The 14,831-nt window shown below is 35.0% G+C and overlaps 1 protein-coding gene across 1 annotated transcript; it reads right to left on the bottom strand.

Moving 5' to 3' along the window:
* Positions 1-154: 154 nt before the first annotated feature.
* LOC107031172 (probable UDP-N-acetylglucosamine--peptide N-acetylglucosaminyltransferase SEC) lies at positions 155-12,551 on the bottom strand. Its single transcript, XM_015232431.2, has 28 exons — positions 12,377-12,551; positions 8,289-8,434; positions 8,055-8,153; positions 7,918-7,968; positions 6,712-6,828; positions 6,569-6,625; positions 5,751-5,870; positions 5,586-5,648; positions 5,412-5,490; positions 5,107-5,216; positions 4,957-5,010; positions 4,800-4,867; positions 4,615-4,717; positions 4,230-4,432; positions 4,030-4,126; positions 3,435-3,506; positions 3,245-3,321; positions 3,054-3,170; positions 2,849-2,933; positions 2,589-2,756; positions 1,986-2,096; positions 1,811-1,897; positions 1,405-1,532; positions 1,239-1,321; positions 1,036-1,141; positions 794-940; positions 479-599; positions 155-405 (listed from the first exon to the last, which is right to left on the bottom strand). The coding sequence occupies exons 1-28, from the start codon at positions 12,549-12,551 to the stop codon at positions 292-294; spliced, it is 2,958 nt and encodes a 985-aa protein (XP_015087917.1). The 3' UTR covers positions 155-291.
* Positions 12,552-14,831: the final 2,280 nt, after the last annotated feature.

The following is a 14,831-nucleotide window of genomic DNA, read 5'->3' as shown; positions in this document are numbered from 1 at the left end:
CAAATTTTGAACTCTACAGCTAACCACCACCCTTCTCCCTCCGGTCTCTCTCGCACTCTTGTGCATTTTCACATTCAAGCAAAACAAGTCTTGTCTCGAGTATTGACATTTGCTTGCACTTGAGCAACTAATGAACTTTCATCGAGAGTTTCCAGTGCCACGAATGGGCAATATGCTGAGACTTGAATCACATTTCAACAAACACCTAAATGCAGTAATTTATATACTTGTATATAAAAATAGGAATTTAAGTTCTCTTGTTTTATGTACAACCATGTTCCCTTACTACATCTAGCGGTCAAAAGGAAATTCTGAGTCATTCTCGGTCACTTTGAAGGGCTGAGGATGCTGGCCGGAGCAATAGAGATTCCACATCTTAAAGTAAGAACGTTCCAGATTCCTCACCTGAAAATGCAAATGAGAATGAATGAAAATTCTAGAATCAACAAGGTCGTGCAGTAGAGTAGATCTTACTCACCCAACGTGTTGTATCAAATAAAGGGCAACTCATTCGTACAGCCTTGAGTCTATTGGTGAGATCTTGGAGCTTTGGACGATTGAGTGCCAGTGACACCGCCTTCTCCTCATATTCCTTCATACTGCAAAATGCAAAGTAAACCAAAAAAGGAACAGAATTAAGGAAAGAAAAAGTAAAAAGGACAACTCTCATTTATGTTGCAACATCTAAGTCGATATAATGATATCAGTCATTAAGCACTTGTCCTTGAGTCGAGGTACTATCGGTCATACACTGTACCCTTCCCAGCGATTACATCAAGTATACAACACATACCTGCTGACAATCATCTCATCACCAAGTCCTGTCGCCAAACACAGAGAGCCAGCAACTCTAGTAGCCATCTTCTCAAGGGGAAGGGTTACCATTGGTAGACCAGCCCAAAGAACATCAGTTCCTGTGGTATGTGCATTGCACAGTGGCCTACAAGTGAGAAAAAACCACACCAAAGTTCAAGTAAATGAAATGAACGGAACAAGATTCTTGAAAGACAAGCTGAATGTTCTTAATCTTCTTACGTGTCCAAGAAAAGATCAGCCAAGGAGCTGCGCTTGATGTGCTCTTGTTTCATTGCAACATCTGTGAAAATAATTTGGTCTGGTTGCAGGCCTTGGGCAGCAGCATCTGTAATAAAATGAGCTGAATTAGAAGACTCTTCATAAACCAGCAAGTCTCACAAAAGAAGATTAGAGAAATGCATGGTGTGGAAGAAAATACTTACGTGCGCGGAGCCTCATCTCTCCTGCAGCTGGAAATCTGAGAAGCCAAAGAGCACTGTTTGGTACACGCTTAAGGATATTGCACCTGCACATACCAACTCAGCAAGTTTTTTAGCAAGTGCTTGTGAGGGTAAAAGTAGACCAATTCAAATCATTCCAAGTAACTACCATGTAATAAAAATCTCAGGATCCATCTTGTAAAGCTGATTAAAACATGCAAATATGAATTTATCCTCCGGCAGCCCATAATCTGAGCGCTTCAGTTGGCTGTTTGGATCTAGCACGTCACAGTTTTTCTACAAAAAACAGCAGCAAGAAACCCATCAGCAGTGAAAAATAAACAAATCCAGAAGAGTTCAACATACCTCAGATCTTTTTTTAAGAAATTTATAAGATTTTTGTTCATGATCAAATAACTAAATATTATCTAATATTGGCTACAAATGACCTACTGCGAGAAGAGATGAAAAAAATACATATAGCCTACTCCAACTATGAATTTGGGCTCAAGGCATAATTGATTCATTTTGAAATAAGATTCATACACAGCTCAGAAAGATCACGGGAAACTTACTTGCTTATAATCGTTGACAAAATAGCAATGAGGGAGATGTACAAGCTTCTCTGAGTAAATATGTGCGTACTTCATAGGTGAAACGAACTGCATACAAGGAAATTGCATCAAGGACCCATAGAGAGCAAAGGTTAACAGCAAATATGTAATATCAAGGGTGTCATTAGCAAATTACCTCATCTGTAACCAAATAATCTATGTATGTTGCTCCTGTGGTTCCAGGGAAACCCATGTATGAAACCTGGATTGGAGCTGGCTGCATGGCGAATATCTCGTTTCTTGCCCCCTGCAACACACAAGTCCGAAGTCAAAGATGACACATTAGATAAACGAAGTCGTTCAAAAAATAACTCTCAGGATAGAAGGCAAAGCAAAATATGGGCACATTAATCAGCATCTACGAAAAGGTGAAAGATGTAACACATATTTTTGGCTTAAAACAAAATGTGCACCTCATGAGACAGTGAGACCTGTTTCACAGGTTTGCACTTTAGTTAGGCAAAATCCTTATTATACTCATTTGCTCAAACCAATCGTGGCTGATCAAATTCTCATTGGTAAGTATTCGAGTTTGCATTCATATCCACAACTTAGCTTAACCGAGATGGAACAGAAATCATTGATTTATTTGTTTATTGTGGATTATTTCCAAGGAAGGAAACTACTTTTTCCATCCCATTTCTTTTCATTATGTTAATGGGTCTAGCATATGCAACACTAGCAAAAAAAAAATATAAAATCTAATTAGGATTGATCTGGATTGAGTCCCAATCTGTACCTTGGTATAACCATTGAGATTGATAAGTATCTGTATTTGATCCTCATTAATCATCCTTGCTATCACATCAGATGTCAAGGACGACACATCAATAAAATGCTCAGCTTCTGTCTGAGTGCGAATCCTCCACTCTGTACCATCATTTGGACTTAAAGCATAGCAGAACACCTAGGAAAAGAAGTACTTGGAGATTTAGCATGAACAAGTGGTGAAGTCGTGAATGGTACAAAGGATAAGGAAAAGTAACAAATTAACTTAACCTCAACGTTCTCTTTGTCATGCATCCCAAAAACGGAACCCATTAGATGTGATAGTGGGTGGTTGCCAAAATCACTGCTCACATATCTAGACACATTTAAGAAACTTATTAGTAAGTAGCATGTAGCAATATTTATGAAAAGCTTACAGCAGATCTGAACCTCAAGAGGAAAAGCAAGCAAGTATTTATCAGCTTATGGAACTTACCCAACCCTCAGCCTGTTGATCCTGCCACCTCCTTTAATTGGCAGCGGCGGTGGATGGGTGAAGGGAGGAAGTGAGTAGCGAGTTGCTACCACAGAGCAATGCTGGGCATACTTGCAACTTTACAAGCAAAAGAAACAGTCAGCTTCAACCTCACATCATTTTTGTGATTGATTCAAAAGAAAATTCCGCACCTGATATCTAGAGCAAGCATTGGATCAAGAGGGTAGGCAATTGCATGGAAAGGCTGAACGCTTGGGATAATGGACATCTTAAGGACAAATATGAGACGGCACAACATTAAGAAAAAAAGAATCAGTATTGCAGGATGAAAAAATATCCAACTAAGTAAACATGTAACAGTACGGCGAGTAACTGTGATACCTTAATTTGTCTTCTTAGTATCCCCTCAACTTCAATAAACATCTTCTCCCGGATATCCCAATCACACACACACTGCAGCAATAAATTTAAAGAGAAAATTAAGTATGCAAGAGATAGAACCCAATCACAGTCATCAATTGTGAATCTATAAATTAAGACTAAAAGACCTGGTGACAATCTAGAAAGCACATATTATTTGATGAAACCAATTATATGTTCTAGGTGATGCACATGATTTCTTACAGAGTCGCTTGCTTGATTAATTGCTCAACAAATTTTAAAATTTCTTTGTGAAACGGTGATTGGCAACAGTGATAAATAACGCAAGGTAAATACAGTAGTACCGATAAGAAGCTTAAGATTAAAATTAAGCAAACCGAGCATGACATGAATTGTGTGCCTACACTTACAAAGTAGACAAATACTAATATGAACTGCAGAAGTATAGCTCATTAGGCAGGTTATTTTACCTCATGCTTCAAGACATTACATAAAAAAGCTCATCAAATTCTCAGTAGTAAGTAGTTAGACAGTGCTTGAACTCTGATAAACCCAAGACAAAAGAAAACAGTGGAAATTAACAGGGTTAACGTACCTGTAGCGTGTGGAGAAGATTACAAGTTGCTTCAGGAAAGTCGGGACGTAGCATCAAAGCTTGTCTATAGCTTTTTATGGCTGCTTCAACATTGCCACTACACAATTAACCAAAACATCACAAACAAACAGAGTGGACATGTAGGAGAACAAGCAAATTGGACCTTCATCCTTTTGAAGCTTATAAACCTAACAACATACCTGTCCTTGTAAGCTGAAGCCAAATTTGCATGAGCCTCTGCCATGGTAGGTCTAACGGTAATAGCTCGCATGTAATCTTGTACAGCTTCATTAACCCTACCAATCTCTTTGTATGTGTTGCCTCTATTGACCAGCCCATCTGCTGCCATGGGGTCAATACGTAGTACCTCATTATAGCACGATATGGCTTCTGCATAATTTCCCTGAAGGTACATCACATAAGAAGAGAACATTCATGTTAGTTAAAACGCTGACAGAGAAACAGCAAGATAATTGAAAATAAAATAATCCCTCGTGGTATCTTAAATATGGTATATAAACCTCCAGAAAACTCTCTACTGACTCAAAAATTAAGAATTCTTCAGAAGTTAGTTTAAATTATTACCTGTTGCTTGTATATTATGGCTAGATTGTTTAAAGGAGCTGAGAGCCCTGTAGTCACAGCTAAAGTCGCTTTAAAACATTGTGCAGCCGCACTCATCATGTTCCTAGAGAACAGGAAAGCAACTCATGAAAATTACTTGATTGAAAGCGTTAAGAAGAGAATCTTCACGACTAAGTTAACTTTACCACTGCATATAAATGATCCCCAAATTAGAAAGCGCTTGTGGATGGTTAGGTTGAAGAGAGAGGCATTGCTGCATGCATCGTCAGATGAGTTAAGAAAACAGCACAAAAGCAACATCAAACAAAGGAAACGTCAAACAAACAAGGGAACTCAGCTTACACGATAGCAATGAATTGCTTCCTCCACTCTACCAGCATCTTTTAGAGCATTACCCTATAAAAAAATTGGAGAAAAGATAGTATTACTATCGAAACAAATAGTAAATTTAAGATGGGAATTTTATAAACAAAGATGAAAGAAAGTACCAACCAGATTGTTATATGCCTCAAAGAATTCAGTATCACATGTAATAGCTCTCCTGTAGTTAAATATTGCCATTTCCATATTTCCTTGTTCATAGTACACACTAGCTAAGTTGCCTGCAGAAAGGAGATTCACGTGTGAATGCATTATTAGGGTGGCCTAGCCACACTGAAGATGAAGACTCGTGTCTTCGTATTGCAATAAAAATCATATACAATCATCTCTAAGTATAGAAATGATATCAAAAAGACTCTCCCAGCGACTTTGCATTATGCACTGAATTAAAGACATGACTGAAAATAGTCGCTCACCAAAAGCCATGGCATAGTCTGGTCGTACTTGGAGCGCACGCTGATAACACACTATGGCCTCCTGGGGCATTCCCAAAGCCTGGAAAATGCAAAGAAGATGCTTGTATTTCTCCATATCCTCGTCTAGGCACTTGGAGCCACCAGATGCAATTAGCACAATGCATGACAGCTTACCTTGTATACATTTCCTAGGTTCAGATATGCATCTGAGAAGTTCGGTTTCAGCTTGATCGCTTCCTGGAGGGGATTAAACCACAAAGGGGCATCAAACATGACAGCATTCAGCTGAAAACACATCCAACACTTGATCAGTAAATTCCAATTACGCCTTACTCATACCTTGTAGTACTGCAAAGCCCTGTTAAGATCGCCTGCCTCCATGAAAAGGCCAGCAAGGTTGGACCATGCTATGGCAAATGCAGGCTGTATACGCAGTGCTTCAACATAACAATTGTATGCCTACCAAAAGGAAAAAAGAAATACTCAGAGGTGAAAAGTAATGGCATATATCTATCAAGAGGAAAGTGCAAAAAGAAACTCAAAAGCATAACAACTGATATTAAATGGATCTTGGGTCTAACTCAGCCCCAAATGCTAGCTCATTAGGAGGATTTCCCAAGACTATATAAGGAGACCAAACACCCACGCACAACCGATGTGGGAGAATCAACACGCCCTGCATGCCCAAGAGCGAAGAGTCCAGAAATCTGGAGCATGGACAATACAAGATAGAGCCCAACATACAGTAAACAATGAATTGGGATGGGACTGACTCTAATACCATGATAAGAAATGGATCTTGAGCCTAACTCAACCCCAAAAACTAGCTCATTGGGGGAGGATTTCCCAAGACAAAGAAGGATACCAAACAATCCTCCACAAGCGATGAGGGAGAATCAACATAGATACATCAATAGTCAACAAATAATCACAGAGAATTTTCAAGCTGCACAAAGTGAGTGGATGCCTGGAATGAAAGAACAATGCTGGCCCACATACGATGCACAAACACATGTACTATCGGCACACTATGTGCGTGTTGAAGAATAGTCCCCCACCCCCAAAACCATCCTTAAGGCAGATGTGAACATGAATAGCCAATCTCAAGTCACCAATATATCAGAACACAAAGTGGATCTGAGTCCTCTCTCCTTTACCTCTTGGACTAAACCTTGTGCTTTCATGAGATTGCCGAGATTGCTGTGAGCATCCACCTAAAATAAAAGAATAAATGCCAGTAAAGAAAGTGCAATTGAAAGAAGCAGATAGATAAATTTTTAAAAGGATAACTTTTTAATACCAAACGTGGATTTAATGCTAGAGCCTGACGGCAACATTGAGCTGCCTCATTCAGCCTTCCTTTCCTCATGTATGCACTGGCTAAATTTGACCATGCATCCGCAAAATTAGGACGGAGCTGCAACCAGATTATTTAAGGTCATATTACCTAGCATGCACCTAGGAAACTATAAATGCTTATATAGGAGAAAGCTTGACCATGCAAAAAGGTTTTAGTTATTATAGATAATGAACATACAGATACAGCATACAAAAGGACATTAAGAAAATGCAATGAGCTACAAGGTTTTGTGATGAACCTGAGTTCAAATTCTAACTCCAAAAATTACCCCACAGCCCTCAACCAAAAAAAAGAAAAAATGCTTTCAGTACACAGGCAAGGAAACTGTCTAAACTCTGGATGCACCTTCTTTGAACAAAGTTATGTAGTCACAATTTTCACAATTTCAACCTGCATTATTTTGCGTCATTTCACGCAACTGACTACATATTCATCTAATAAGTAAAATTTATTAGATGTTTCCATTTAAATTATACATGAATTGTTTACAACTCAATTCAATATCACAAATAACCATCTGCTTGTAGATGTGTTCTGCAAATGAGATTAAACACACACTATCAAATGAAAATAAGTGTTTAAATTCACATCTTAATGGGAAGTTATAGATGGAGCTTTTTTATTCTGATGTGGAATATGTTGGTTACTCTACCAAATCATGTGAGTAGCCATTTTCCAGTGGTGAGAAATAGCACTCTTTTTATTAGACTCATTATAAGCTTTCTCGTGTTAAGCAAATTTTATCATCTGTGATAAAAAAAAAAGATTGTTATAAAAAGATAACCAAATACAATAAGAAAACAAGAAATTCAATCACGAAACCCCAACCTCAGAGCAACCTATCTACTTTCTATTTAGAACCTATAACCGCAGTTTCAATATCCGCTTTAATAATTCAGATCTGAACTGGAAAAATGCCTTGGATCTGAACTATTCTCATCTATTCTCTGTGATATTACTCCAATTTGAAGTCTTCGGCAACCCATATATATGGTTATAATTAAAATATCATTAAAAAAACCACAGGATGACACAACTTTAATTGAACAGCCAGACAGATAATTAAGCAAGCTTCCAAAATTCCAGAAGTCCTCAAAAGTTCTTTCCAGGTGACTCATTCTGAAAGCATGAGGCTGAGTGACAAACCTCAATTGCAATTAAATAATAGCGTATTGCAACATCAATATTGCCTTTTTCCTGCACCATTAGAACTTCATCAGTGCCCAATTCCAAAACCAGAAGAAGCAGCTTCTAGATGAGTTACTGAGTTAGTACAACCATACCTTCCAAGCATTCGCCATATTTCCATAGCACTCAGCAAAATGTGGCTCGATACTTAGGGCTTCTTCATTTTTTGCGATACACATATCAAAATCATGCAACTAAAACAAGGAAATGGTAGCATGTTTACTTCAGATCCACAAATCACATAGAAAATAAACAACAAAAGAACTCATAAAAGAATGCAAGATAGAGAAATCACAGAATATGTAATCATTAGTGCAAGGAAAGCCCACCTGATAATATATAGCCCCAAAAAGAAGAAGATTATCAGTGCGCACTGGATTTCTCTCATAAACTGCCTTGCTGTGCTCTAGTGCCTGTTTATAGTTCCCAGCTTTGTAGTTCTGATGAGCAAGAGTTAAAAGAGCATCCTCATCGACTGTGGTATATAAAATAGAGATGTCAGAAATTGATGCTAATAGCAATCCTCAGTGGATAGAGAAATTATTCGGCTGTCAGCTGACTGCATGACCTCAAAAAATATATACAAAATGACAACATACGTAGTATAGTCTCACAAGTGGGGTCTGGGGAGTATAGAGTGTACGACCTTACCCCTACCTTGGTAAGTAGAGAGGTTGTTTCCAATAAACTCACGGGTCAAAGAAAGCAAAAACACATTAATTATGAAGACTTAAACAGTAACAATAGCAGAATAGTAAGAAAATAAAGGTGTACCAGACAAAAAGAAGTAATAGAAAACTAAGAGTGAGAAATACAGAAGTAGTACTAATAAAAACACCAAAAGTAATACCAAAAAATACAATCCTGTAGCGATTGTAGACATCTTAGGATCCTTGTAAGATGAGATAGGACCTAGAGATAGATTTCTCTTTTTGGGTTGCTGAGCCTACTCAATTGTAAGTAGCTCTGTGATGTAAATTTTTGGGACCCCAGCCTTAGTGCTGAAGATTTATATAAAAGCTTGTTACCTATGTCATACCAAAAATAATATTAATAGCCGAAGAGACAAGACGCAAACTAAATACTATTTTCCTTCTACCAGAATCCTTGACTTCCACGCCCTCCTATTAAGGGTGATGTCCTCGGTATTTGAAAACATCTATTGATGCCACGTTTGCCTCCTAATACATAAGGCCACAAATCAATAACTCCCTTCAGCTTTCTCTATCATTTTTCGTATCTTATAACGAATTATTCATTTTCCATTTCTTTGGCGGCATGGGAAGTCTCACGTCCTTTAGGTTCTTTTTTTTCTATATAATGGTAACTCACATTCTTAAGGTTCTTACTATCATCTATCATGTAACAGACTATAATATTTAGTACTTGAGGTTCAGAGGTCTTACAAAACATAATCCTATTTTTATCAAGTGAAATGTCATTAAAAGTCATAAAGAAGATGCCGAGATTACATTTTACAAATACAATCCTACTGCAGAATGTGTTCTGTTTACCTATTTATCACACATTGCTTCATCCCATGTTGTGCCAAAGCTAAAGGGATGTAGTACAATTCAAACAGAAGGGTAAACCATTAATGGACCTCTTAGAATTACTAACAGTTTTAGTAGTCCAGTGCACTAGTGTAGACAGAGTGCTCAGATATTTATCAAAATCATCATAGATAAAAAGTATCAACCAATCAAACAGGGAAGCTCCAATCGCAAATCCAAAAGATTCACCTGTATAAATCCTTCATCTATACCACTTCAACTTTATACACACCCACACTTGTGCCCACATTATGTATTACCAACTCTAAGCGGATCATTAACTTCTATTTTGTTCTCTTAGCTAACCTACATGGGTTCCTAGAGATTTTACCAACACATAACCATTGATTTGATAATTTGAGGTAGGTTGTTAGTCCTTGGCTTTCGGTTAAAAAATAATCTCTTATTTGCTACAGAGAAGTTGAAGTTTTCCCTCTTTTATGTGTTCATTTATGCTAGTCTGTTTCTCAACAATGCTTGAGGGATACCGATAAATCATTAACTTTAGACTCCTCTGTAAGGCTTGTTTGAGGTGCGCTTAAGCTCTAAAGCCCAGTCAAAGCCAGGTTGTGCACTTCGCCTGTCATAGGTGACAATATTTTGAAGTGGATCCAGGATTTGGCTCCATAATATTTATTAGCGAACTTCCACAAGATTTAGACTTGTATAGTTAGTTTAGTCAAGGTTTTAGTAAGAAGAGCTCTAGGGATCTATTCTTCTTATCCACAATTTTTTATGTATCAAGAAAATTCGCGCAGCAGGGCTCGAACTTGCATCCCCAAGGTGTTAAACTTGAGCTTTAACCACTGTACCACAAGACTCATTGTTTCTCTGAGTGCCATGGTTAACATAAATTAATTTCCTAATAAATATATATTAAATACATACATACATATATAGAGACGGAGAGAATTTCAATCGAGGCGTTGACAACCCCCCCCCCTCTCCATTCTGCATAGTTCCTCCCCTGGCTATAGTATATGCACTATGGCACTAAGGCGTGTGTGTCATTACTCATGAGCTCCGTCTTTAATAGCAATAGGACTGACAACAGTATAATAATTAAATGAATATGTTACTATTCAAATGAACATTACGAAGAAACTGGTAGTGATCAGGACTAAGATATTAAAATATCTAGAATAAGAAAACTAACTGAGAGAATATAACCATATCTTTTCATCTAAATCAAGAAATGGCTTTTCCCTAATAAAACTCCAATGCCTTTTGAATCTACTAAATACACTTCTACTTCGTAATTTTACCTGCAATACAAATATAATTTTTATGTAACATAGTGTATATGATTTTAATTTGCTTCATTAGCACCTTTTTCCATTAAAGCCCATGCTTTACTGTTTTGCGCTTAAAGCCCACTGTTTTGCGCTTAAAGCTCGACAGATTTTGGACTCTTTTCGTGCCTTTCGCTTTTGATGCAATGAAATATTGGATAATGCTAGTAAATATAAGATAATGCAACAGGGATACAGTTATAAATATGTAAGTGAAGTATGATATATGATAATCAGGTATAAATTGTTGTGAATCCAAAATGACCTCTTTGTTCATTAAAATGTTACTATGCCTCACTACTTGACTGCACAAGCCTGATTCATATCTGAATAACAAGTGAGAATAAAAAGAAAACCTAGTTAGTTTCTCCCTCATCTCAACTCTCACCGTACATGCACATATTGTAATCTGACATGGTTGTTTTCTTCTCAAAACCGGAAGGAACAAGGATGACAGTAAATGTTGTTTTAACCCTGGTCTTCATTCTTTCACTTGGTGGTACTGTGGTACCCGACGATTATGTTTTTTACTCTTCTTTATTTTAAAAATAAAGTACATATTATCATCTGATATGTTTGTGTTCTTCATAGAGATCGGAAGGAACAAGGGAAGCAGTAAATGTTGTTTTTACCCTGGTCTTCATTCTTTCAACAGGTGGTACCCGATGTCTATGTTTTTACTTTTTTAAAAAATAAGTTCCTAAATCCCAATAGCCATCCATTGATCCCAACCTAGTGTAGGTTCCAGGTCAAGTCAATACCAGCATTTAATAGGAAACAGGCAAGTCCAGGAAAAATATGCTTCACACCGGCTAATTGATGCATTAATTAACATCCTCAATGCAATCCCACAAAAATGGGATCTAGGGAGGATAGAGTATACGTAAACCTTACACTACATTGGAGGTAGAGAGGTTGTTTCCAATAGACCCTCAACTCAATTCATGCATTTTAAAAATATTATAAGTGTTCACTTATTTTGATGTTTTAATTCATGCATTTTCCCGATCCGGTTGCCAACTCTTTTGATGATTTCACACCCATTGGACTGCACAAAGCAGCTTAATAAACTGATCCATTCTTCTCATTTGTTCCTCCAAATAATTAACGGAAAGAAACAATTAAAAACCCAACCAGGAAAGAACAAACGCTGTAGCTACATAAACTATGTATACGAACCATGAGAGCATAGCAACTTCAATATGGCAACACCACACCACATACATGTTCCTTACTTCCTTTAGCAAAAGGAGTTAAAAAGAAAAACAAAAATCACTACATTTAACTAATCAACTTGACTGGTTAAGTCCAAAATAACCAATTGGTAAGTTTAAACACACAACATCTAATTGCAGATAACTTCATAGCCTATAACCAAGCAAAAACAAACAGTCTTTTACAAATCCACATATACATAGAACATGTATCTATATCTATCTCAATTCAAGATCAATTTAAGTTTTTAAGATAAATAAAATACAAAATTCAATCTTTTTATATACACGAGCAAAGCAAAAATTATGGACTAATTGATTTCTTCAAAACAAATTGCACAAGGAAAAAAAATTTAACCTTCACGAGACAACTCAGACTTGATATTCCCTGAAGATAATGCAGACTCCGACTGGAACGGAAAAGAAGAATCGATCTTCTGATCACCGACGGCAACGTCATCCGGCGGAACCCTAGAGATCAACAGCTGCTGCTGCTGATTGTACTGCCGGAGATCGGTTTGCAGCGACAACATCACGACCACCGGGAAAAAACAAAACCGCCGGAGCTCCGATAGCAGATACTATATTTTTCCGATGAGAAAAAGGAGAATAAAAAATGTGAAGAGCTGAATTGTGAGGTAATAAATTAAATTAATTATAATTAACAAATAAAATAAAGCGAAAAAAAAAGCCGCTTTTTGTTGTCAGATAATGTGTTAATTACTGTTCAAAAAAAGCGACTTCTCGAATATGACAACTGTGTAGTGCCCCTTATTTTTTCTTTTTATTTAATTTTTTATTTCGTTTTGAATAAATCGAAAATCTCTCGGAAATAATTTTTCAACTCTCGTTAAGACTAAAATTTATGTTATGGCGTATACAATAAGTTTCTTAAATTCCAGTTTTAGGATTATATCAAATATAACATGGTTATTTTTTTTATAACGATTTTAATTTTTAAGTTAATAATAACTGAGTTTGTAATGAAATATTTTGTATAATTTTCTTCATATATGTATTTATGTTAAAAATTATAAATTCACATAAATTGTTAAATTGTAATTAACAATTAAAATTCGCTTATGTTATTTAGTATAGTATATTATATTGGACGGTTAAATTTAAGTTTGTCTTGGAGTGATAAAATTATCCTTGATAAATGTATTTTTTATATTGAAAAAAGATAAATATTAATTCTTGAATGATGTTTTAAAAAAATTACTACTACAATAAATATAATTACATAACTTAAATCACTTTAATTTTCCCCACTTAAACATGGCTGAATTTTGACCACGTGTGAAACTAAGACTATTTTTGTCATTTCACAAGAACATGATAGAAGTGTGAAAAAAATAGTGGTTGTAAACAATTGAAAATCCCCAATTTCATGTTTTATATAATATGAATTTTTAACACATATAAAGTTTAGTTGAATGAATTTATATGAGTTGAGATGAAATATTCTAAAAAATATGTCATTACCTAGTCCGTTTTAATAATATTTAATTTTTATATTTTTAAATTTAATTAATTTGTTTGATTTTAATTAGATATCGAGGATAAAAAAAATAGCAAAGTATTCGAATTTTATAATTTGAAATTAAAAATAGGTTGAATCTGTTAAAATAAATTGTTACAGTCTTAAATATGTTATTTAAAAATTGAAGTTAAAGAATTATCGAAAGAAAAGATGTTTTTTTAAAATAAATTAGAAATGATTTTTCTCTTTATTATTATATCTATATATAGTATATCAAAGCATAAAAATACTTCATTTAACATAACTATTGAATAGATTGAACAAATAAAATAGATTGTGTTAATAAAATTTTTGATAATTTAAAAGGAGCAAATTGCGTCGGATCGTATTTTTATATATTTTAATTTCATGAACCCTCCATATAGGGCATTATTTAATCCAATAACCTTGTTACACATGCTGAAAATTGTTTTCCAGAAAGGAATATTTGTGAATTTTATGTTAAAAAATAAAATTAAATGAACACGCGGCAATTTAAAAGAGAAGTCATATTGCTATTGTAATTTATAATAATTATGCAATTAAAAAAGTCCGTGAATAAATCGACACGTAATAGGAAAAAGTTTGCGTGTAAAAATGAAGTAATAATTTGATGGAATGGGTCGACTAGTTAGGTTGGTAAAAGAAGATAAAAAAAAAAATATTTCGGTTCCGTTTTTATTTCGTATTCAATATTTATATTAAAGTTTAATTAAATTTAAATTTATATTAAAATATACAATAAAGTATTTTAACAAGAATAATTTTATATTTAATATAATTTTCACTCAAAATATTTTACGTAATTAAAAATTAAAGATTATTTATCGCTTTTTGGCGATCTTTGTTAAATTAAGTTAATTTATAAAGGGAAAAGTTTGATATTGCTTTTTTTCATGCTATGGGAATGTACGATTTTATTCTAATTTTAAGGTGCATTGAATTGTTGGGATCTCGTAGATTTTGGATTAAGATTTGAATTAATAAAGTGGAATAATTACTTTGGGTATTGTTAATATATGTAATACTGTTATCAAGGAAATAAATTATTTTTTCTACGTTCTTTCGGAAAGTACCAATATTTTTTTCCTTTTTCCGAAGGTGCATTGAACTTACTAAAATTTATAACTTTTAGGTTAAGTTTGAATGAAAAAAGACATGATTTTGGAATAATTACTTTAGATATTATCAAAACATATGGTCCAAAGAAATATTGTGCTATATATAAAAGAAAATTTCATTAATTGTGAATAATATTTCATAATAAATTTTATTTAAAAATGAACGTGTA

The sequence above is a fragment of the Solanum pennellii genome, chromosome 9 (assembly GCF_001406875.1).
Source record: "Solanum pennellii chromosome 9, SPENNV200".
Lineage (NCBI taxonomy): Eukaryota > Viridiplantae > Streptophyta > Magnoliopsida > Solanales > Solanaceae > Solanum > Solanum pennellii.
This window is presented reverse-complemented; position numbering and strand designations above follow the sequence as displayed.

Excerpts from the sequence above, each read along its gene's own strand:
- LOC107031172 (XM_015232431.2), bottom strand. The coding sequence starts at position 12,551 with ATGTTGTCGCTGCAAACCGATCTCCGGCAGTACAATCAGCAGCAGCAG. Across the intron at positions 1,533-1,810 it reads TTGTCAACGATTATAAGCAA|AAAAACTGTGACGTGCTAGA; the intron begins GTAAGTTTCCCG and ends TGTTTTTTGTAG. Across the intron at positions 941-1,035 it reads GCTGATCTTTTCTTGGACAC|GCCACTGTGCAATGCACATA; the intron begins GTAAGAAGATTA and ends TCTCACTTGTAG.